Source organism: Bos grunniens, chromosome 11 (assembly GCF_055505025.1).
Source record: "Bos grunniens cultivar Pamir isolate PY7600 chromosome 11, Bosgru_T2T1.0, whole genome shotgun sequence".
NCBI classification, from domain to species: Eukaryota; Metazoa; Chordata; class Mammalia; order Artiodactyla; family Bovidae; genus Bos; species Bos grunniens.
In genome coordinates, this window is record NC_141175.1 from 92,222,146 (window position 1) to 92,248,073 (window position 25,928).

Consider the following 25,928-nt stretch of genomic DNA (forward strand, 5'->3'; position numbering starts at 1 on the left):
ACAATAAGTCAAAAAAGAAATCACAGGGAAACTGAAAACACTTTGAGATAAACGTAAACAAAACTACAGTATGCCAAAACTTATGGAACACAGTAAAAGTGGTTCTTAGAGGAAAGCTTGTAATTATAAATGTCTATATATTAATAACAAATAGTATTAATTCTGGGTATTTTATCTACTGGAAGATGGCTCTGGAGGGCCAGAGTGGGGCAGTTTCCTACAGAAGCTAAAGAAACACTAAAGCAGTGACTTAGCTTTGTCTAAATTTGTTTGTTTTTTCCTCACAGTCCTATCCCATAGTCTGTGCATGCTAAGTAGCGTCATTCATGTCTGACTCTTTGTGACCCTATGGACCATAGCCCACCAGGCTCCTCTGTCCATTGGATTCTCCAGGCAAGAATACTGGAGTTGGTTGCTATGCCCTGCTCTAAGAGATCTTCCTGATTCAGAGACTGAACCCACGTCTCTTGTGTTTCCTGCACTGGCAGATGGGTTCTTTACCACTAGCGCCACCTGGGAAGCCCTCCCAACCCAGGGATTGAACCCAGGTTTCCCGCATTGAGGGCAGATTCCTTACCATCTAAGCCACCAGGGAAGCCCAAGTTAGTTGTTCAGTAATGTCCGATTCTTTGTGACCCCATGGACTGTAGCCCCCCAGGGTCTTCTGTCCATGGGATTTCCCAAGCAAAAATATTGGAGTGGGTTGCCATTTCCTACTCCAGGGGATCTTCCTGACCCAGGCATTGAACCCAGATCTCCTGCATTACAGGCAGATTCTTTACTGTCTGAGCCATCAGGGAAGACACATAGTTTCTTCAGATATGTCAACTATTTCTCCTTAAGAGTTTATACCTCTTGGTCCTGCCAACAAACCTAGCTTCCTCAAGGGCAATGCTTGCAGGCAATGTATTTCCTTTCTTCAGTTAGTCACACTGCATTCCCCAGTCTTCCTCACTTTCTCCAAAATGTCCTATTTTCTCTTCCCTCATTTACCCAGCCAATTTATATGATTTATTACTAAATAAAGAACGACAAAGATGTGCCCAGTGAACATAAACAAAGCACAAGAGCTTCTGATATCACTTCTGCAATATCAAAATGTGGGTAGGAAGAAATCTTCACAGAATGTGAAAAACTTTGATATTTCTGGCTATGGGTTGCTACTTTCCTACTAGAGAACACAGATGTATGTTCTTACATGACATAAGAAATTTGTCATCTTAACATCTATTAAGTAGGATAAAAATACATTCCCAAATATTCAAAGCCATACTTCAAATGGCAAATGGCTATAAAGAACATGGGGTGCCTATAGGAACCTGCAAATCTGAAGACCATTCCCTTACCCACACAAACATATGTATCTTACATATATCTATTTTGTTTTGTAATTCCACACAACTATTAATAACTATTAATCTTAATATAACTTTATAGCAATGACTACACACAGTGAATCTCAGCATAAAATAAAGTCAGCCAAGATTATTAACTATGGCTAGAATAATACGTTCCTTACTTTATCAGGAAAATCTGTGGTGTTTAGAGCAAGGGTTACACACAAAGATGCCCAGAAATTCTTGCCAATTATTGAGAATGAATAAAGTAGGCTGGCAATTGAACATACAAAGGAACAAGCCACTCCTCTCTACCCAGTTAGCACAATAATGTGGGAATTTGGCCCTATGTTTCCACATCATTTGATTTTTTTAAGAGAAGCCAAGAAATCTAGATTTTTAGATGATATCACCTGAATGTGCTTACTCTGTTTTTTTTTTTTTTCAAAGCATTATGTCAGTCAAACAAAATATCTCTTGCAACTTCAGATTTAGAAAATTAAACTCTTACCCTACAGTGGACATGACTTGCTCTTTTTCTTGCTCGGCATCCATTCTCTGATCTGATGATTACAGAATTACTCTTCCCTGAACAGAAACCATTCCATGAAGTATAGAGGCAGGGCCTATCAGAGGCCAGATTACATGCCTCAGGCTGTTCAGAACTTTTCTGTGAGAACTATGGAATTGACTTGAGTCCACCAGGGTTACTAAACTCGAGCTTTCAGGGGCCTTCTTGGCTGGCTCTCGGAGAAATGATACCATCTCAGCCCCTGGATACGACTATCATTATTAGTCAACTAGAAGTTTCAGTTGCATTAACTTATAAATTCCTTTTTTTCCCTAAGCTAGTATACGTTGGTTCTCTTACAACCAAAACCGTCCTAACACATCCCTAGAAAATTCTGTTGCATAATTCATTCTATAGACTTCCAACTACAAGAAGATCTGTGAGAACGTAGGTGCCTTTTGTCAGAAAGACAGTTCAAATGCCAGTTCCACTGCTTACTAAAGGCATGACCATGAGTAAGCTCACTAATGTGTTTAGAGTCTGTTTTTCATTTGTACATGACCTTCAAGAATTACATGTGAAATGTACCTAGGATTTTGTTAGGCACACAGTAAGCCCTAAACTAATGTTTGTGTTCCTTCTCAATCCCTCTACTGGAAAACCAGACTGAAAAGCAAGAAGCTTGAGGTTTCACTACTAGGAAGAAAGAAACTTGAAACAGCTTCTAGAAGCATTAAAATTTTCTGTAAACCATCATACTAGTTAACTGTGTACAGTTTCTCCACAGATAGCAGAATTGCTGTTGTTAAACTGTTAAACAGGTGTTTATGTAACCAAGGCCAATGGGACTGGAGGAAGTTAGGTCAAAGGGAAAAAGTACTGATGCTACCAGGTTAAAAAGCTGAATTCTTCCAGATAAGGCTGATTTCAACCAAACATCAGGTTTTTCTTTTTTTTTTTATGAAAATGTGTAGCCACAGGAGGAGGCCCTAGAGATCTCAGAGAAAGAATCTGTACAAGATACAAACCTAGAGGAACATTGCTTTACAGAAGGATAGCAGAGGGAGAAATATTTTGCTGGTAAAACAGAATTTGGAATCTATATATGTCTGCAGTATCAAGACTATAAGCTTCTTGAAGGTAATTTTTTTTTTTTCTCATCTTGGAATACCACTGCCCAGCACATAGTAGGTGCTCTATAAAGTATTGAATGAATTCAACTGAAACTAACAGTGAAATCCCAAAGGCTTCAGATTCTACAAAGAAACATAAATGATTCTTCCTACTGAGAACAAAGTGAGAACACCTTAAGGATAGCGGGCTGACATCAATACTGAGTATGACTGAATTAGGACTGATCTAACAAGTTAGTACAAGCAGAGAGGTTATACAGCAGAATCTGAACTTCACAAGCCCTTCTCACCCAAGTGATCACAACTAAGAAGTTACTCTCAGGAATTCCCTGGTGGTCCAGTGGTTGAGAATCTGCCCTGCAATGTAGGGGACATGGGTTCAATCCTTGGTCCAGAAACTAAGATCCCACATGCTACGGAGCAACTAAGCCCGTGAGCTACAACTCCTGAGCCCTCAAGCCACAACTAGAGAGTTTGTGCCACATAATGCAACGAAGATGACTGATGACACAACTAAGATCTGGTGCAGCCAAATACATACACAAATATTCAAAAAAAGAGAGAAGTGACTCTGAGGACTAAAAACATCAACGAGCAAAGTGACAGCCTGAGTTCCCTACCCTGGTAATTTAACTTTTGACCAAACAGTCCAGTGTTGAGAAGTAGCTGAGAACTTCAGATAAATACAAGCAAAAAAGTTAATATATAAAAGTGAAATATATGCCACATTGGGACTTATTTACATTTATGATGGTGTATTTTTCTACAAGCTGTTACAAGGGATATTCAAGGTTTGAGGGAGGAGCCCTACCCTAAGTACACTAGGATTCCGGGAAGCACCCTGTTAGAGACAAGGCCCTAGATTAGGCATAAAGAGTACAGGTGACAGCAAACATCTCATTCAGATATGAAAGAAAAATCAAAAGCTTTACAGACGAGCAAAAGCTGAGAGAATTCAGCACCACCAAGCCAGCTCTTCAACAAATGCTAAAGGATCTTCTCTAGACAGGAAACACAGAAAAGGTGTATAAACTCAAATCCAAAACAACAAAGTAAATGGCAACGGGATCATACTTATCAATAATTACCTTAAATGTAAATGGGTTGAATGCCCCAACCAAAAGACAAAGACTGGCTGAATGGATATAAAAACTAGACCCTATATATGCTGTCTACAAGAGACCCACCTCAAAACAAGGGACACATACAGACTGAAAGTGAAGGGTTGGAAAAAGATATTTTATGCAAATGGAGACCAAAAGAAAGTAGGAGTAGCAATACTCATATCAGATAAAATAGACTTTGAAATAAAGGCTGTGAAAAGAGACAAAGGACACTACATAATGATCAAAGGATCAACCCAAGAAGAAGATATAACAATTATAAATATATATGCACCCAACATAAGAGCACCGCAATGTGTAAGGCAAATGCTAAGAAGTATGAAAGGGGAAATTAACAATAACACAATAATAGAGGGAGACTTTAACACCCTACCACACCTATGGATAGATCAACTAAACAGAAAATTAGCTAGGAAATACAAACTTTAAATGATACAATGAACCAGCTAGACCTAATTGATATCTATAGGACATTTCACCCCAAAACAATGAATTTCACCTTTTTCTCACGTGCACACAGAACCTTCCCTAGGATAGATCACATCCTGGGCCATAAATCTAGCCTTGGTAAATTCAAAAAAATTGAAATCATTCCAAGCATCTTTTCTGATCACAATGCAGTAAGATTAGATGACAACTATGAGAAACGCTGGGCTGGAAGAAGCACAAGCTGGAATCAAGATTGCCGGGAGAAATATCAATAACCTCAGATATGCAGATGACACCACCCTTATGGCAGAAAGTGAAAAGGAACTCAAAAGCCTCTTGATGAAAGTGAAAATGGAGAGTGAAAAAGTTGGCTTGAAGCTCAACATTCAGAAAACGAAGATTATGGCATCTGGTCCCATCACTTCATGGGAAATAGATGGGGAAACAGTGGAAACAGTGACAGACTTTATTTTTGGGGGCTCCAAAATCACTGCAGATGGTGACTGCAGCCATGAAATTAAAAGACGCTTACTCCTTGGAAGGAAAGTTATGACCAACCTAGATAGCATATTGAAAAGCAGAGACATTACTTTGCCAACAAAAGTCCGTCTAGTCAAGGCTATGGTTTTTCCACTGGTCATGTATGGATGTGAGAGTTGGACTGTGAAGAAGCCTGACTGCCAAAGAATTGATGCTTTTGAACTGTGGTGTTGGAGAAGACTCTTGAGAGGCCCTTGGACTGCAAGGAGATCCAACCAGTCCATCCTGAAGGAGGTCATTCCTGGGTGTTCTTTGGAAGGACTGATGCTAAAGCTGAAACTCCAATACTTTGGCCACCTCATGCAAAGAGTTGACTCATTGGAAAAGACTCTGATGCTGGGAGGGATTGAGGGCAGGAGGAGAAGGGGACGACAGAGAATGAATGGCTGGATGGCATAACCGACTCGATGGACATGAGTTTGTAGTTGCTTGCTCCCCTCCTCCGTGGGGCGATGCCCAGTCCTACTCACTCTCTGACAGCCAATTGTTCACTAATTGCTCTGGACGTTTATGTGTGTGACTGCACCACAGTCTGGCTTAATTTTTCAAATGAGACCTGCCAACATAAATATCCCAGGTCCAAGATAAAACAGAATAATTAAAAACAGGCCTTGTTATCCGATTAGCTGATCATCTCCTATTCATATCACCAAGTGATATTTTCGGTGAGTGTTTTGCCTGTTTTCCTCATTCAAGTGAACACAACAGGTTTTTCCTTTCAAATTGACCATCAAATTTTAAAGGATTAACAACAAGGATGGGGGCGGGCAGGTGCTGGGGAAGGAGTATGGCTTTTAGAGGAAAGGCAGGTCTGAGCTTGGATTCCAAAATCTGCCACTTACTGAGGCTAATCAGTAAAATGGCAAAAACAATTCATACTTTGTAGGTTGTTACAAATATTAAATGACAAGGACAAAATAATTCTATAAGGAACGTAGTACATAAGAGGCTCTAAAACTGCATTACATAATAACAGCATGCTCACAGTACCTTAGCATCTACGGAGCAAAAATAAAAGTTCTTCTATTTCTATTCCTTAAAATTAAGATGTTAAAACGAGACCAGAGAGATCTCATAATAAGTTTTTGGAGAGAGACTATACAGTGGGGCTTGGAGAAGTTTCCTTCACCACATGTAGGGTCCATAAAGAGTGACCAAGTGAAGATCTGCTTCAATGCAATAACTATTCTATGAATACCTACTAGTCCTTCATTCAGCAAATGTGAGTTCCCCCAAGGTGCCAGGCCTTTGCTATAAATAAAATAGACACAAGTCTGGTTCTTAAACTGCTTACAGTCGAGCAGGTGAGCTAAGTCAGTACAAGGGATGATGAGTGTGGTGCTGGGTATTAGAGGCGCACACAGGAGAATCTCCAGATCTCTGGGGGCGATTTCAGGGAAAGCTCCTTGGAGGAAGCAATTACCAAGGAGAAGTCTGAGGAATAAGGAGTTAGCTGAGGGAGGACAAGTTCTAGACAGACAACAGCATGTGTGAAGATCCTGAGGTCAAACCAATGCTGCAAAATCAACAATTCCAGGTAGTTTAGCCCTGCCAGAACTTTGGACACAACCTGAGTGAGTACAAAGGGGGGACAAGGCAGAGGTAATAGAGGAGGGAGACAAGCATCAGCAATGTCAGTAGGACTCAGATCATGAAGTGAAGACCATTCCAATAAGAGCTCTGAATTAATCCTAAGAACACAGCGAAGTTCCTACAGTCAGAATGACATGATTCAGTTCAGTTCAGTTCAGTCGCTCAGTCGCGTCCGACTCTTTGCAACCCCATGAATCCCAGCACGCCAGGCCTCCCTGTCCATTACCAACTCCCAGAGTTCACTGAGACTCACGTCCATCGAGTCAGTGATGCCATCCAGCCATCTCATCCTCTGTCGTCCCCTTCTCCTCCTGACCCCAATCCCTCCTGGCATCAGAATCTTTTCCAATGAGTCAATTCTTCGCATGAGGTTGCCAAAGTACTGGAGTTTCAGCTTTAGCATCATTCCTTCCAAAGAAATCCCAGGGCTGATTTCCTTCAGAATGGACTGGTTGGATCTCCTTGCAGTCCAAGGGACTCTCAAGAGTCTTCTCCAACACCACAGTTCAAAAGCATCAATTCTTCGGCACTCAGCCATCTTCACAGTCCAACTCTCACATCCATACAGGACCACTGTAAAAACCATAGCCTTGACTAGATGGACCTCTGTTGGCAAAGTAATATCTCTGCTTTTGAATATGCTATCTAGGTTGGTCATAACTTTCCTTTCAAGCAGTAAGCGTCTTTTAATTTCATGGCTGCAGTCACCATCTGCAGTGATTTTGGAGCCCCCAGAAATAAAGTCTGACACTGTTTCCACTGTTTCCCCATCTATTTCCCATGAAGTGATGGGACCAGACGCCATGATCTTCGTTTTCTGAATGCTGAGCTTTAAGCCAACTTTTTCACTCTCCACTTTCACTCTCATCAAGAGGCTTTTGAGTTCCTCTTCACTTTCTGCCATAAGGGTGGTGTCATCTGCATATCTGAGGTTATTGATATTTCTCCCGGAAATCTTGATTCCAGCTTGTGTTTCTTCCAGTCCAGCGTTTCTCATGATGTACTCTGCATAGAAGTTAAATAAGCAGGGTGACAATATACAGTCTTGATGTACTCCTTTTCCTATTTGGAACCAGTCTGTTGTTCCATGTCCAGTTCTAACTATTGCTTCCTGACCTGCATACAGGTTTCTCAAGAGGAAGGTCAGCTGGTCTGGTATTCCCATCTCTTTCAGAATTTTCCACAGTTTATTATGATCCACACAATCAAAGGCTTTGGCATAGTCAATAAAGCAGAAATAGATGTTTTTCTAGAACTCTCTTGCTTTTTCCATGATCCAGCAGATGTTGGCAATTTGATCTCTGGTTCCTCTGCCTTTTCTAAAACCAGCTTGAACATCTGGAAGTTCACAGTTCACGTATTGCTGAGGCCTGGCTTGGAGAATTTTGAACATTACTTTACTAGTGTGTGAGATGAGTGCAATTGTGCGGTAGTTTGAGCATTCTTTGGCATTGCCTTTCTTTGGGATTGGAATGAAAACTGACCTTTTCCAGTCCTGTGGCCACCGCTGAGTTTTCCCAATTTGCTGGCATATTGAGTGCAGCACTTTCACAGCATCATCTTTCAGGATTTGAAATAGCTCCACTGGAATTCCATCACCTCCACTAGCTTTGTTCGTAGTGATGCTTTCTAAGGCCCACTTGACTTCACATTCCAGGATGTCTGGCTCTAGGTTAGTGATCACATCATCGTGATTATCTTGATCCTGAAGATCTTTTTTGTACAGTTCTTCTGTGTATTCTTGCCATCTCTTCTTAATACCTTCTGCTTCTGTTAGGTCCATACCATTTCTGTCCTTTATTGAGCCCATCTTTGTATGAAATGTTCCCTTGGTATCTCTAATTTTCTTGACGAGATCTCTAGTCTTTCTCATCTGTTGTTTTCCTCTATTTCTTTGCATTGATCATTGAGGAAGGCTTTCTTATCTCTTCTTGCTATTCTCTGGAACTCTGCATTCAAATGGGTATATTTTTCCTTTTCTCCTTTGCTTTTCGCTTCTCTTCTTTCCACAGCTATTTGTAAGGCCTCCCCAGACAGCCATTTTCCTTTTTTGCATTTCTTTCCCATGGGGATGATCTTGATCCCTGTCTCCTGTACAATGTCATGAACCTCATTCCATAGTTCCCCAGGCACTCTATCTATCAGATCTAGGCCCTTAAATCTATTTCTCACTTCCACTGTATAATCATAAGGGATTTGATTTAGGTCATACCTGAATGGTCTAGTGGTTTTCCATACTTTCTTCAACTTAAGTCTTAATTTGGCAATAAGGAGTTCATGATCTGAGCCACAGTCAGCTCCTGGTCTTGTTTTTGCTGACTGTATAGAGCTTCTCCATCTTTGGCTGCAAAGAACATAATCAATATGATTTCGGTGTTGACCATCTGGTGATGTCCATGTGTAGAGTCTTCTCTTGTGTTGTTGGAAGAGGGTGTTTGCTATGACCAGTGCATTTTCTTGGCAAAACTCTATTAGTCTTTGCCCTGCTTCATTCCGTATTCCAAGGCCAAATTTGCCTGTTACTCCAGGTGTTTCTTGACTTCCTACTTTTGCATTCCAGTCCCCTATAATGAAAAGGACATCTTTTTTGGGATCTGCCTTTTAGGAAGCTTGCTCTGACTGCAGTGTGAGAAAAGAACACGTGGGAACTCTCTTAAATAACATAAAGAGACTACCTTAGAAGAAAAAGAAAAAAAACAAAACCCAAACTAAATGTTAAAAAAAATCTCAGCTGTTTTAGAAATAAAAGATTTGTTTGGCAAGTTAAAGGGGAAAAATTTTTAAGTCTAATGGCCACAATCATCTGCTAATATAGCATAATAAAAGATAAGGCTGTGCAGCTCAGGTAAGCCTTCTTTCCTAAGAAACAAGAGAAAATACTAGAGGTTCCAATCTAAATCTCTCCACCTCTTTCCACGCTGCCTTCTCCCGGCAACTTAATACCTGCTCAGTCTTTCTCTTTTCATTTTGCTCAACAAAATGACTCAATTTGCTCAACAAAATAAGAATTCTATTATAGAAAAGTTTGGAGAAACTGCATTAAGTGTGCCAGATAGCTTTAAAAAATTAAATGCTAACAGATGAGAACCAGTTCTGACCTCAAGGTCAAGCAAAATTAATCTTCGCTATTTTGCCAATGGTCATTAAATAACAAGAATTTCTGTAGGTAGTTTCTAAATTAGAGAGTCTGAGATCTTACTAGTGGGGTGCAAACATGAGCATCATGGCACAATAATTAGACTTAGATACTTTTCTGAATTTGTCTTTTAAAAATGAATTATGCCATTAAGCACTAAAGGCAAAGACTAAAATTTCACAAACTTCCAGTTAATTCTAAATGTGATGACAACTACTGGTATGCAATCAAATATTAAAAGAATCTCAGCTGTTTTAGAAATAAAACATTTGGTTCCAGCTTGAAGCAAAACTTTTTAGGGTCTATGATTAAACTGATTTGCAAATACAGCATGAAAATAGGTAAGAGGTCTTTTATATGGCAAATAACTAAAATCAATCTTTAAAATCAAGATTTTGAAGGATGTTTGGCTGTAACTCACAAAAGACTTGAGAGAAAGTTAATAACTGTACATTCCTAAAAATTAAAATACACACATTTTATAGAGTGATTTAAAACACAGAAATTTATCATTACTCTAAGACATTTCTTACAAGGTTTACATGCATATTTAAAAAATAATAATACTGCTACTAATTTGAGGGACTTAGTCAAATACATTCTCTGAAAGGAATGGACTAATATTTTTTATTCTCTAGTAAGAGTATCCCTACTTTCCATACTCACTAAAAATAACTAAATAAATTTAATATAGCAAAGTGTGCTTTGGGTATTTGGGATTCACCAACTTGCTTAATTACTTCAAAAATTTCCATATTTTTATATATAGTTATTACTTATTTGTTCACTGACCAGTGGGAAGAATGATGCAATGGTAACTACATCAATGGTATCCTGGGAGCCAAGAAATAATTCACCTCCTTGTTAAACAAATATCCGAATACTACTTGTACACCAAAGGGCACTAAATAAACACTTAAGTCTGTGAAGAAACATGATACTGTATCTCATCAAATTTGAGATACCATCAATTTTAAGACTAACTCTTAACTAATAAAGAAAAAATGTTTTCAATTACATTATGACATAATGCCTTGGATGAATCACATCAGCTTCTCATTGCTTGATATTTTTTAAATCTACTCAGAAAAATTTGGCAATTTTTCCTGCCTCCAGTACACTGCTTGATATTATAAACAGCATTTTTTTTTTTCTTTTACGAATCTTGGTATGAAACACGGCTTCATCTACATTGCGGTGTCTTCCCTTCTTGGCTCCCATAAAGCCTTTAGTTATTGTTTTTAAAAAGTAAGTGGAATTGTGATTATTTTACCAACGGCACATGTTTACTTCACTAATGTTAAATTCACATCTCTCCACTCTGTTTTGGTCCTTTACCATTTCTGTTTCAATGCCAAATCATAATGAAATCTTTTTAAATATATTTTAAATGGCAATTAAATCCAATGTATGTAGAGCTGACACTGTACATAACTCAATTGAAATGATGATACTAAATACAGCTACAACTAAAACTTGTACAAGCACAAGCAGTTTGAACCTGGCCAAATGGCCACCTGACAGCCACTGACAGATGCCATCAAGTGGCAGATACAACCCAAATTCAAAGATATTAAAATGCGGGAAAAAAAATATGAGTCTCAGAATCAGTAATAGCAGTAAATACTCACAGAGCAAATACTCACAGCAAACACTCACGAGGAAAGAGCACCATTCTATGTACTTTTCATATGTTATGCACGAAAATCTGTCGGGTACGTAGATTATGTGCCTCCAGATGAGGAAGCTGAGGCTTGGGGTTGGGGCGCTAAGAAGCTTGCCCCAATATCACAAAGTTAACATGTGCCGAGGCTAGCTTTTGAATCCACAATCTGGGCTATGCTTTTAACCACTATGTCATGTGGTCACTTAAGTTATTAATCAATAACTAGCTCTGTGACTTAACCTGAGTCATTAGAGACTCCTTTCCTTATCTGGAAAAGGAAGGAACTGGAATGGATGATTATGGAGTCCCTTCCCAGAAAACACTATAATTCTATAATCTTTTATAATAAAATGTTATCCTCATGGTAGCCTCTCCTTAACCCTATAAAATTCAAAGACTTTCACCACCATTACTGACTAGTGAAAATAACCTAACTTTTACTATTATTCTAAAATTCACACACTTAGGAAAGGTATTAAGAAACAGACATACATGTACCACTATTTCTCTTTTTCAGGATGATGGCAAAGGCTGACTATAGATACAAATGATCCAATTTCTGGGTTTTACTCTGCCTGTGTACCATACTTATGATAGAAATTTACCACTTAAAATTTTAGTCCAAAATTAACAAATGATTTCAATGTGTCCATTTTAACAGATATACAGGGTGCACAGTCCTTTAAAAATTCTGTTCATTTATGAGGGAAAAAACAACAGATTAATAACAGATGCAAATATTACAACATTTTCTCTCTTGACCCAATTTAAAGGATGGAATTAAATGTGCATTACACACTTGACAACTCTTTTGCCCCAAGGTGGGGGGTGGCCGAGGGGACTGTCCTAACCTGTGGATCTTCTACAGGTCGAGCTGCCCTCCCTCCTAGGTAACCTTGCTTCTGACCCACAGCCTCTGATCATCAGGCAACCTAGTGATGCTTAAAATATTTCCTAATAGTTCACTTTGAAGTTGTCTACAGAAGGAGAGTTAATAAAGGAAAGAGACGAAAATGTGCAATGTCTTTAAAGCTTTCATTATTTATTCATAAACATCAAACACTGTATTAGTTTTGGGCCTTGCTTTTTTCCTTTATAGTACACATGCAGACATAAAATAATCTGCCCCAATGGAAGTCAGAGAAAACATTAAAAAGATTTCTGATGAAAAAAGTGAAAAAAGGAATATAAGCGAACTGTTGGCAAAAGTAGGTTTAAAAAACAAAACAGGTAGGATGATGGCTCAAAGATGAAAGGGTCTGGCCAGAGCATAAAATTTCACTATTACATACCTTCCCATGCTGCCCAGCTCTTTCATAGCAAATGACAACATCTTCCCACATTTCTAGCTTCTCAAATATCTGAAGGGCTGAATTGGTACATCCCAACTCAAAGAGTAAACCTGCAAGTTGGCGCTAGAAAAATCAAATAAAAATAATGAACAATCCTTCGCACATTCACACACAGATTTCTGTTCCATTTGTAGGTATATCTAATCTGCCATTTGAAGCATCTGCTTATTGCAAAAAATGCCTAATATCTATAATTCAACCTCTGCTGAAAAAACATATATGTTTCCTACATGTTGAAAAACATACAGGAACTGTTCAAAATACACAATATATCAATTTTCCCCATGAATTCAGAACTTAAAAGGCACAATCTGCACTTCTTTATTATCTAGAAAGTCTGTACATGACAATCTCTGTTGTAAAGCTGAGATCAAATAAGTCAATTTTTAAAACTCTGTTAAAGTGCCCCTTATCAGAAAGGCAAATATAAATGTTGCTGAGGATGTGAAGAACACAGAACTCTTGTGCACTACTGGCAGGACTGTCAATTTGTCAATTTGCAGCCAATATAGAAAACAATATGAAGCTTCCTCAAGAAACTGAAAACAGAGCTACCATATGATCTAGCAATTCCACTTCTGGATATATAACTGAGGAAAATGAAAACACTAATTTATTTTAATAAGTACACTCTAAAAAATTTAGCTACCTAGTTTCCCAGTACTTGGCAGATAAAATGGGACAAATTGTGATAAAGTGAGTGAAGGTTAAGTATATTCAAGAATAAAAACAGTGTATTTTATAAGTGGTCCATCCTACAGGAATAGAAAAACAATATTAAAAAGGTTTAAAAAACTGGGAAAACTCATGAATGAGGTATGGTTGTAAAATTCAATACATATTTAAGAGCTAAGAAGCTAACAGACATGGAACATGCAGAACTAACAAACTCAGAAAGTAAAATGAAACTATAAAATTTCATTTTATAATGAAAATTACATTTTTATATATATTATTAAAATGTTATATATTATATAAAATATATATTATAAAATAAATATATATCTATTATATATATTATAAAAATATATTATAAACATAAAAATAAATAAAAGTAATGGCTCAATTCTTCTGTATCCCATGAAATATAGGAGAATTTGGCTATTTTAGAATATGTGATTGGACATTTTCAAAAACTGAACATCACATGTGGGAGCTGGAATAAATCTTAATGCTCATATAGTAAGGAGTTCAATCTTTCTAATAGTGACAAAGTTATGGCATCTAAGCTGATATGGCTAACTAGGAGTAAAGATGAATATGTTTTATAATAAACTGTGCTGTTATTTCCTGATCTTTAAAAATAATACATAAAGATATGCTTACTCCCAAGAAATAAAACTGTTTTAATTTCTTAATGAAAGAGGATGTTTATCTAATTGCTCAAAGATCCCAAAATCCACAGCTTCCTAAGCAGATAAAATAAACACTGAGCCTATTTGAACAGTATTTAATTTTCCTAATGTTTCTGTTCAGAAAGTAACAGCTACACCCTCAACAGACATGTTTTGTCATAATAATAGTTCAGAGTTTGATTTGTTTATACACCACAAACCACATAGTACAAAGACAAAGCTCTTGACAAACTTCACAAAAACATGCCAAACGTTCCAACTGCTAACACCTTTCTGATGAAGAATCTATCCTATTGAGATGATATGAAAACATTTTTTGTGCCTGTTTTATCGAGATGTCTTCAATAGATGAAGTGAATCCCAATGTATAATAGACCCCCTCGCTTACCCTGAGCTTACGAATATACTAATAATCTACTCTAAGAAATCTTATGAAGATTCTGAGTCACTGAATTGTGGGTTGGCATTTATAATTCTAAGTCACTACCTATGTGCATAATTCACAAGAGATGACAGGAAGCTGGTTAAAATGAGAATGGTTACTAAATTATCAATAAATTTCTGGCTGGCATTATTTGACTCCACTTAGCTTCTCTGTGCCACAGCTTTCACACTTGTAATTCGGGATTATTTCACAAAATTGTTGCAAAAAAATAAGATACTGTGTGTGAAAGGCAGAAAAAAATGCGTGCTTCACAATAAATGTACAGTAAAAGCTGGCTGTTATTCTCTGGAATAATTACAACCCGATGAAGATAAAGGAAAGGAGGCAAACTAGACTAAAAGTTGGGAAACCAGAGATGCTCATGAACTGCTGTGTGATCAGCACTGGAAAAATGTAGTTACTGGTAACTGCCCTGGGCCGCCATTTTTTTTCGAGGATTAAGAAACCAGAATTATAAATTAAGAGACCAGACCAGGTGTCTAAGTTGTCTTTGGTGAATAAAATTTTACAAAATAGAGGAATGACACCTGTAACACAGGGGAACCCACAGGGCAAGAGCTAAACTAGATGTTCTCATGTCGTTAGAAAGAGCAAAGTAGTTAAAGGCATTTCACATTATCAACTATCAAATAAATGCTTTATTTTACCTTTTGTAAACAATTTGCTTAAAAGGTTCATTCTTTAGCAGAAAATCCTTACAGGGCTTTTAAACATAAATAGTTATTTTGAAAATGAAGACTTCTGTGGCTCTATTATTTAATTTCAAGAATTCTATTTAACCTAGTTTACATTCTTTTCAATGTTTTACAAGTCCAGTATCACTTCATTCAAATAGCAGTTTGAAGTAATTCCCAGCTAGATACTTTTTCTTTTCCTTGAAATATATGAAAACTCCAACATAAATTTAGTCATTTTTTTCTAATGCATTTATCTTTCAAAAGAGAAGTGTTTTCCATATCCAATGACAACAACGAAAATACCTGAATGGCCCAATGAGGTGGCACTTGACAGCAATAGAAAATCTTCAGACGTTCCAATACAGACGCAGTCTTATCTTCAAATTGGTCTGCAAGAGCCTTAAGAGCACGTATCATAATCAGAATCTATATGAGTAATAGCTTTATAATATGAACAAGATTTTTGTTGCAAAAACAAATAGACATATAAACAATAAAGAATACAAGTTACTTTGATACTGTGTTGGGATGTGTGAATATTTTCTTGAATTTCCATAAATGTTAAAAAAAATCTTAAAATTAACCAACATTTATGTAATTTGAACATTAAAAAATAACAAGAAAAATTTTTAAAAATGAGGTTTCCTACAGTAGTTCTTTCAAAGAACTAGCCTTATTAATCCATCTTTTTATTTTTTCTATTTTCTAAGAAGAATTGTTTTTAGCATATCTATTTCACAACCATAATGTGACAACGGCCCTTTCTAATGTAAATCAGAGATAAATTACATGAAGAATTTCATTTAGGACTATTTTCTCAGGAATAAAATGAAATCAAAGGGTGTCTATTTGATCACAGAGGGCTAAGTCTCTTACTCTTCAGCAACAGAACCAACCATAAGGGAGGACACTCATTCATTCAAGACCAGTGAACAACTTCAACCTGCATGCACTGAGGAAACCCTCTGCTGGGCTCAAATGTACTTTGTACTAGATGACTGAACCTACAGAACCTACAGAGGGCAGACCAACAAGACAAAGATGGCTGACTCTAAGAAGGGGACCAAGGCCAAGTGCAAAGCTAAAGGCTGCCACTAAGTGGTGGTCACAAGACGAGCATCACAAGACCTCACACATTCAGCACCAAAATGAAGACAGACACTCTGGAGTCCTAGAAAACACACGGACAGCAGTCTCATTACCATGATCATCTTTACCTGACTCTTCATTTGTCATCTAGTACATATACGTGTTTTTTCTGTTTTACACTGAGCACTTTCAACTGTGCATTATTATGACCTTTTCTGCATAATGCAGCACTCAAATTTTCTCTTTTTGGCAACTGACTAGGTTTCACAGGCCTGTCTTACAAAGATTATATGGCAACAATACAGCAATTTTAATACACATATTATGATTATGTAGGAACATTCAAACAACTAGGGTCATGGCATCTGGTCCCTTCACTTCATGGCAAATAGATGGGAAAACAATGGAAAACAGTGAGATACTTTATTTTCTAGGGCTCCAAAATCACTTTGGACCGAAACTGCAGCCATGAAATTAAAAGACGCTTGTTCCTTGGAAGAAAAGCTATAACAAACCTAGATAGTGTATCAAAAAGCAGAGACATCACTTTGCCAATAAAGGTCCGTCTAGTCAAAGCTTTTGTTTTTCCAGTAGTCATGTACGGATGTTAGAGTTGGACCATAAGAAGGCTGAGCACCAAAGAATTGATGCTTTTGAACTGTGTTGTTGGAGAAGACTCTTGAGAGTCTCTTGGACTGCAAGGAGATCAAACCAATAAATCCTCAAGGAAATCAGTCCTGAATATTCATTGGAGGGGCTGATGCTAAAGTTGAAACTACAATACTTTGGCCACCTGATGTGAAGAGTTGACTCACTGGTAAAGACCCTGATGCTGGGAAAGATTGAGGGCATGAAGAAAGGGACGACAGGGAATAAGATGGTTGATGGTTGGATGGCATCATCAACTCAATGGACCTAAGTGTGAGTAAACTCTGGGAGATAGTGAAGGACAGAGGAGCCTGGTGTGCAGCAGTCTACAGGGCCGCAGAAGAGTTGGACATGACTGAGCAACTGAACAGGGAGAGCATCCATGTATTTGAGAATGGTGAAGCACTGTGTTGGCAACTTACTTTCCAAAACTTCAGGATACAAAAGACAGTTGGTCCTCTACCTAGAACTTTTCTGTAAGCTTGAAATTTTTTTAAGTTTTAATGAAATTAGCTTTTAAAATTGAAAAAAAAAAAGTAAGAGGTAGTAAATCCAAACTTCCTCGTAAAAGGACAAGAATCTAACAAATCCCACTATCAGTAAAAGGAGACCAGTTTCTGAGCAGGGGAACTGCTCCTCAGTTGGGGAAAATAGAAGTTCTTTATATTATATGAGGTGGAAGATATATCTGTTAGCCTAAGAAGATCCTGCCGAATGAGAAAACACTCATTGCATCACTTCTTCGACAATCCAAGATGCTATTCAATCAAATCAGTCAGAACAAATTGAGTCATAACCAGACTCCTAAAACCATCTTGGTCAAAATATTTTTAAAGTTTTCTGGCCTTACTTCAGAGAAACTTAATAACAAAAAGGTTGCATACTTCTGCCCAAAGCTATTTAGTTGGAGGAAAGGGAGAAGAAAAACTTCTGGCTGAGTACATATGGTTACAATACATAAATAAAAGGCTTACTGAATTACTTCATTAAGGGGGCAAATCTTTCTTTTTATCAAATTCTTTTTCTTCCTTTGGAAAGAAAAAATAAATAATGCTTATTTAATAAGCACAGAGGACAAGATGGTTGGATGGCATCACTGATCCAATGGACAAGAGTTTTGAGCAAGCTCCGGGAGATGGGGAAGGACAAAGAAGCCTGGTGTACTGCAGGCCATGGGGTCACAAAGAGTCAGACACAACCAAGTGACTGAACAACAACAACAATTAAATAATTAAATGCCAAAAGCAATATCCCAACACTTACTTTTATGAAGTCTTAGTTCATAAAACTAAGTTTAAAAATAGTTTAGTTTAAAAAAGTTTAAAGTTTAGTTTAAAAAAATCTAAAACATTAGATTTTCAAATGAAACTCATGCGTTTGTGGCAATCTAGCTAAAACATATTGAGCAGTGCTCAGTAAATATTTCCCAATTTATTAATAAACAGATTTACTGGCAACCCACTCCAGTATTCTTGCCTGGGAAATCCCATGAACTGAGAAGACTGGCAGACTACAAACCACGGGGTCACGAAAGAGTCAGACACAACTGTAGTGACTTAGCACGCACGTTACGTATTTCAGATACTCTCAGACACTTTTAATTGACCTCACAGTGTTCCTGATACTCTCAGATACTCTCCAAAATAGCAGAGACCACTGTAGACAGTAGAGGACCAACATTTATTTGAATTTGATATCACAAATAAGCTCCTGAACAAGTACAGCTACATTTTGTAAGAATTCAAATAGACGATGTGTATGATAAAGATTAAAAACAGAAGTCTAACCTATTTTCAATTCTGCATAGAATATACTTCCTACCTTAAATATGACCACCACCAACAAAGCCAAGAACATTAAGTTGTCCAGTTCCTCTACTGAATTCAAAGTACTCTCTTATTTACTAACTCACTACAAATACAGGGACTTAGTCACAGTTCATCTCTAGGTTTTTCAGAGCAGGATTATTTATAGTGACTCGTTCTGAAATAATTCAATTATAGTCAAGTGGACTGGAGTCCTTTACAGGAAAAAGTGTAGATAAGTGAGGTGGCCTGAATTCTGTTCTAGGTCTACCCACAACAAGTCAAATCATTTAAGCACAAAAGCACTCATCTACCACATGATTTTCCAAATGACCTTTGCACTTCAGACACTCTAGGCATATGCCTTTTTCAAGAGTATTTTGGGCCTTCCTTGGTGGCTCGGTGGTGAAGAATTCACCTGCCAATTCAGGAGACACAGGTTCCATCCTTCACCCAGGATGATCCCACATGCCACGGAGTAACAAAGCCCAAGTGTCACAACTACTGAGCCTGTGCTCCAGAGCACGGGAACCACAGCTACTGAGCCCACACGCTGCAATTACTGAAGCCCGTGTGCTCTAGAGCCTGTGCTCCACAAGAGAAGCCACTGCAGTAACAGGTCCACGCACCACGACTAGACAGCAGCCCCAGTTTGATGCAACCAGAAAAAAGCTTGCACAGCAACAAAGACCCAGCACAGTCAAAAATTTAAAACATTTTAAGAAAGAGTATTTTGTAGGATTTCCAGCATTTGAAAAGGTTGTCAGTCTCAGGTACCATTAGCCCAACACAAGTATCAGGTTTATTCCCCAGGGACAAACCATACCCAAGTAGTCCGAAAGACAAAGGCAAGACGCCAAGTCCTAGGAGACTGGGACTCCTGAATGGGAAGCCTGAGTTTCTACTGTTAATGTGTGTGAATCAGATCAGATCACATCAGTCACTCAGTCGTGTCCGACTCTTTGCGACCCCATGAATCGCAACACACCAGGCCTCCCTGTCCATCACCAGCTCCCGGACTTCACTCAGACTCACGTCCATCGAGTCAGTGATGCCATCCAGCCATCTCATCCTCTGTCGTCCCCTTCTCCTCCTGCCCCCAATCCCTCCCAGCATCACAGTCTTTTCCAATGAGTCAACTCTTCGCATGAGGTGGCCAAAGTACTGTCGTTTCAGCTTCAGCATCATTCCTTCCAAAGAAATCCCAGGGCTGATCTCCTTCAGAATGGACTGGTTGGATCTCCTTGCAGTCCAAGGGACTCTCAAGAGTCTTCTCCAACACCACAGTTCAAAAGCATGAATTCTTCAGCGCTCAGCCTTCTTCACAGTCCAACTCTCACATCCATACATGACCACAGGAAAAACCATAGCCTTGACTAGACGAACCTTTGTTGGCAAAGTAATGTCTCTGCTTTTGAATATGCTATCTAGATTGGTCATAACTTTCCTTCCAAGGAGTAAGCATCTTTTAATTTCATGGCTGCAGTCACCATCTGCAGTGATTTTGGAGCCCAGAAAAATATAGTCTGACACTGTTTCCACTGTTTCCCCATCTATTTCCCATGAAGTGATGGGACCGGATGCCATGATCTTCGTTTTCTGAATGTTGAGCTTTAAGCCAACTTTTTCACTCTCCACTTCCACTTTCATCAAGAAGCTTTTGAGTTCCTCTTCACTTTCTGCCATAAGGGTGGTGTCATCTGCATATCTGAGGTTATTGATATTTCTCCGGAAATCTTGATTCCAGCTTGTGTTTCTTCCAATCTAGCGTTTCTCATGATGTACTCTACATATAAGTTAAATAAACAGGGTGACAATATACAGCCTTGACGTACTTCTTTTCCTATTTGGAACCAGTCTTTTGTTCCATGTCCAGTTCTAACTGTTGCTTCCTGACCTGCATATAAATTTCTCAAGAGGCAGATCAGGTGGTCTGGTATTCCCATCTCTTTCAGAATTTTCCACAGTTTACTGTGATCCAGTCAAAGGCTTTGGCATAGTCAATAAAGCAGAAATAGATGTTTTTCTCTTGCTTTTTCCATGATCCAGCGGATGTTGGCAATTTGATCTCTGGTTCCTCTGCCTTTTCTAAAACCAGCTTGAACATCTGGAAGTTCACAGTTCACATATTGCTAAAGCCTGGCTTGGAGAATTTTGAGCATTACTTTACTAGCGTGTGAGATGAGTGCAATTGTGCGGTAGTTTGAGCATTCTTTGGCATTGGAATGAAAACTGACCTTTTCCAGTCCTGTGGCCACTGCTGAGTTTTCCAAATTTGCTGGCATATTGAGTGCAGCACTTTCACAGCATCATCTTTCAGGATTTGGAATAGCTCAACTGGAATTCCATCACCTCCACTAGCTTTGTTCTTAGTGATGCTTTCTAAGACCCACTTGACTTTGCATTCCAAGATGTCTGGCTCTAGGTCAGTGACCACACCATCGTGATTATCTGGGTCGTGAAGATCTTTTTTGTACAGTTCTTCTGTGTATTCTTGCCATCTCTTTTTAATATCTTCTGCTTCTGTTAGGTCCATACCATTTCTGTCCTTTATCGAGCCCATCTTTGCATGAAATGTTCCTTTGGTATCTCTGATTTTCTTGAAAAGATCCCTAGTCTTTCCCATTCTGTTGTTTTCCTCTATTTCTTTGCATTGATCGCTGAAGAAGGCTTTCTTATCTCTTCTTGCTATTCTCTGGAACTCTGCATTCAAATGGGTATATTTTTCCTTTTCTCCTTTGCTTTTCGCTTCTCTTCTTTTCACAGCCATTTGTAAGGCCTCCCCAGACAGCCATTTTGCTTTTTTGCATTTCTTTCCCATAGGGATGGTCTTGATCCCTGTCTCCTGTACAATGTCACGAACCTCATTCCATAGTTCCCCAGGCACTCTATCTATCAGATCTAGGCCCTTAAATCTATTTCTCACTTCCACTGTATAATCATAAGGGATTTGATTTACATCATACCTGAATGGTCTAGTGGTTTTCCATACTTTCTTCAATTTAAGTCTTAATTTGGCAATAAGGAGTTCATGATCTGAGCCACAGTCAGCTCCTGGTCTTGTTTTTGCTGACTCTATAGAGCTTCTCCATCTCTGGCTGCAAAGAATATAATCAATCTGATTTCGGTGTTGACCATCTGGTGATGTCCATGTATAGAGTCTTCTCTTGTGGTGTTGGAAGAGGGTGTTTGTTATGACCAGTGCATTTTCTTGGCAAAACTCTATTAGTCTTTGCCCTGCTTCATTCTGTATTCCAAGGCCAAATTTGTCTGTTACTCCAGGTGTTTCTTGACTTCCTACTTTTGCATTCCAGTCCCCTATAATGAAAAGGACATCTTTTTTGGGTGTTAGTTCTAAAACGTCTTGTAGGTCTTCATAGAACCATTCAACTTCAGCTTCTTCAGCATTACTGGTTGGGGCACAGACTTGGATTACTGTGATATTGAATGGTTTGCCTTGGAAAGGAACAGAGATCACTCTGTTGTTTTTGAGATTGCATCCAAGTACTGCATTTCGGACTCTTTGTTGACCATGATGGCTACTCCATTTCTTGTGAGGGATTCCTGCCCGCAGTAGTAGATATAATGGTCATCTGAGTTAAATTCACCCATTCCAGGCTGCGCTTTGCTGGAGCAGCCGAGAAGAGATACCCCACGCCCAAGGTAAGAGAAATCCAAGTAAGACGGTAGGTATTGCAAGAGGGCATCAGAGGGCAGACACACTGAAACCATACTCACAGAAAACTAGTCAATCTAATCACACTAGGACCACAGCCTTGTCTAACTCAAATGAAACTAAGCCATGCCCGTGGGGCAACCCAAGATGGGCGGGTCATGGTGGAGAGATCTGACAGAATGTGGTCCACTGGAGAAGGGAATGGCAAACCACTTCAGTATTCTTGCCTTGAGAACCCCATGAACAGTATGAAAAGGCAAAATGATAGGATACTGAAAGAGGAACTCCCCAGGTCAGTAGGTGCCCAATATGCTACTGGAGATCAGTGGAGAAATAACTCCAGAAAGAATGAAGGGATGGAGCCAAAGCAAAAACAATACCCAGCTGTGGATGTGACTGGTGATAGAAGCAAGGTCCGATGCTGTAAAGAGCAATATGGCATAGGAACCTGGAATGCCAGGTCCATGAATCAAAGCAAATTGGAAGTGGTCAAACAAGAGATGGCAAGAGTGAATGTTGACATTCTAGGAAGCAGCGAACTGAAATGGACTGGAATGGGTGAATTTAACTCAGATGTGTGTGTATGAATGTGGACAAAAACAGGGAGCTCAGAGACAAATGGGTACCTTGCAAGCTTTCACAAATTCCCAGAAACTGAGGTAAATGACCTCTAAAGCACTGTCCTACTCTCTCACTTGCCATTTTCTCTCTCCAGTTTCTAAATTTCATGTATTTCACACCTGAAAGTCATGGACACTTGGTCATAAGTTAAAATTGGCATGAGAAGTTTGTTTTTAAGAAAAGATAGTAACATCAAAACTGGAGAGAGAAAGAGAGACACAAATACACCCTAAACCAATCATTAAGAGTTGAAAGCAAGCAGAATGTACACAAGGAGGTGACAGAGAGATGTGGATAAACAAGAAATATGATGAGAAAAGAGTAAGGAAGAGTCTGGCTCAGACTAGACTGAGAGGTTGGTGGGTGGGGTGCAATAAGAGAATCAGGTGACAGAAAATCCAGGTTCAACTGCTGGGACACACCAAACACAACTTCATTCATGATGCATAAACTGTTATATGAAACTGTTTTCAAGTTTCAAGACTCCCTTTTAATGTCTTTTTCTCCCCAAACTCCACCTCAAAGCATTTATATTTTCAGTGTTGAGACAACATGCCTATGCATACAGTTTCTCTGACCCCAGACAACAGCAACTCTTGAGTCTTCCAGAAACCAGTACCAGAGATCAGAGGACACCGCTAAGGAATGGGGAATAAAAGAACAAATCCCCACAAAACAATGATGGGCCCTCTCTGTTTTCAGCAGAGAAAGAACTTCCCTCCAAAAAAACTAGAGAAAATCAAGACTACATTTTAAAATTAGCACATGGAGAATGATTTAGGACAATTTTGAAGGACAATTCAGAACAAGGTCTGGTATGATTTAGACTTTATTTATGTGCTCATATCTAAAAGTATGGCACACATATCTTTGAAAAAACACAGCTAGTCCCTAAGGACCTACACTTTCACTGAAGGCTATTCTTTCCTGCTTGCGTGATATCTAAGTGCTTATCAGCTTTCTGAAGAGCCAAGTCAAAATTAGCTGATAATCTAAAAGGTATGATTGATCACATGCCAAATCACCTTGCTTTTTTGTGCAATCTGTGTATGCATGCAGATGTCTAGGAGGGTGAGATTTATTATAAAAATCTGTACTTAATCAAATATATCCAACAGTTGGGGTGAACAGTTCTCTCTGACAGGAGTCTGCAGTCATTCAATTGTGATTCACAAACAGTTGTGGTCAAGTTAACTGCTACCTCAAACTTCCAAGCCTAAGAAAACTTCCAACAGGAACAAGGAGAAGGAGAATCAAAATGTATTAACACATCTACAAAGTATCAACATCATCATTACACCTATTGTTAACCCAGTTTTACCTCATGCATAGGGAACCGCAGCTCAGAGAGATTAAAAAAATGGCTTGCCCAAAGTTTAATTTTTTCTTTTTGGCTGCTGTTTTGTTTTAGTTTTTTGGCTCTGCAGCACAGCGTACAGGATCTTAGTTTCCCTGACCAGAGACTGAACCTGTGCTCCCTGCATTGGAAGCGTTGAATTTTAGCCTATGGACCACCAGGGAAGCCCCTGTGCTCAAAGTTTAAAGCTATGAATCAGAGCCTGTCTGATTTCAAACACTATACTGACAGCTTCATCAAAACCATAACCTCCTAACTTAAGTGGAAATGGTCAGATCTATGAAAATAAAACGCTGCTTCTCACTGGAAAATATTGAAAATTCTAACTGTTTTTCCCCACCTAATCCCATAATAAGGGAGTCAGGGTCAGGAGATCTGGAGATCTGACTAAGATTTCTGCTTCCTGTTTCAAAGACTTTCTTGTGTTGGCTGGTAGGAACTGGGTCTACTAATGGGGGCTAAGAGAACCTAGATGTCTTTTTTATGATTCCAGACTAAACAGATGAACATAAAGAGGAAGTCTTCAAGGAAATGCAGACAAGGCTCTTGGAGCATTCCCCTTAGTTACACCTCAGCAGTTAATCTTTTTGGTGTCAGGACCTCTTTGAACTCTTATAAATTACTGAGGGACTATAAAGAGCTTTTGTATATGTGGGCTATAATATATCAATATTTATCATATTAGAAATTAAAACTGAGTTAAATTTAAATATTAAATTCATTCTAAAATAAAATAATTACTCCATTACTTTAACTTACATGTTTTATGAAAAATAACTAATTTTTCCCAAAAAACAAAATCACGAAAAGTTTAGCAAAATCTGGGAACTCTCATGGTAGTCCAGTGGTTAGGACTTTCCACTTCCACTGCCGAGGGCCTGGGTTCAATCCCTTGTTAGGGAACTTAGATCCTGCAACCCAATGAGTTTAGTTAAAAAGAAAAAACAACTGGCAATGGCTTACACTTTTGCAATTCTATTCAATGTCTGGCCTAATAGATGACAGCTGCATTCTCATACCTGCTTCTGTAGTCAATCTATTGCCATATGATGTTTTGGTTGAAATTTATGAAGAAAATTTGACCTTACACAGACTGGTAGTTGGAAAAAGGAGAAGTATTTTAAAAGCTTTTAAAGTTAATTTTGCATATTATTCTTTAATACTACATCAAAATTCAACATGTGGTTAGCTTCTTAGAATTATCGACAATGTGGGATTTGAAATCCTATCAATGAAAGTTTTCCTGTTACATTAAATACTCTGTTATAGTAAATCCACTGGCCTAAATTAAAAAAAATCATAAAACAAACCCACTCACTGATGTGTCTTGAACTTTGACTGGGTCTTTTACCCATGCTTGATTTTTCACATCATGCATTGGTTATTTTGGAAAAATGTGCAGGTTTGCAAATGTCCACATATTTCATATAATAT

General features: G+C 38.5%; 1 protein-coding gene across 5 annotated transcripts in view; it reads right to left on the reverse strand.

The window, feature by feature from the left end:
• Window positions 1–25,928, reverse strand: part of TTC27 (tetratricopeptide repeat domain 27) — a 184,352-nt gene that overhangs the window by 70,410 nt on the left and 88,014 nt on the right. For all 5 annotated transcript variants that reach the window (XM_086327527.1, XM_086327528.1, XM_086327526.1 and 2 more), the window contains 2 exons: window positions 15,602–15,697; window positions 12,762–12,884 (listed from right to left, as the gene is read on the reverse strand). In XM_086327527.1, the coding sequence (XP_086183653.1) occupies window positions 12,762–12,884; window positions 15,602–15,697 (219 nt within the window). The remainder of the gene's footprint in view (window positions 1–12,761; window positions 12,885–15,601; window positions 15,698–25,928) is intronic.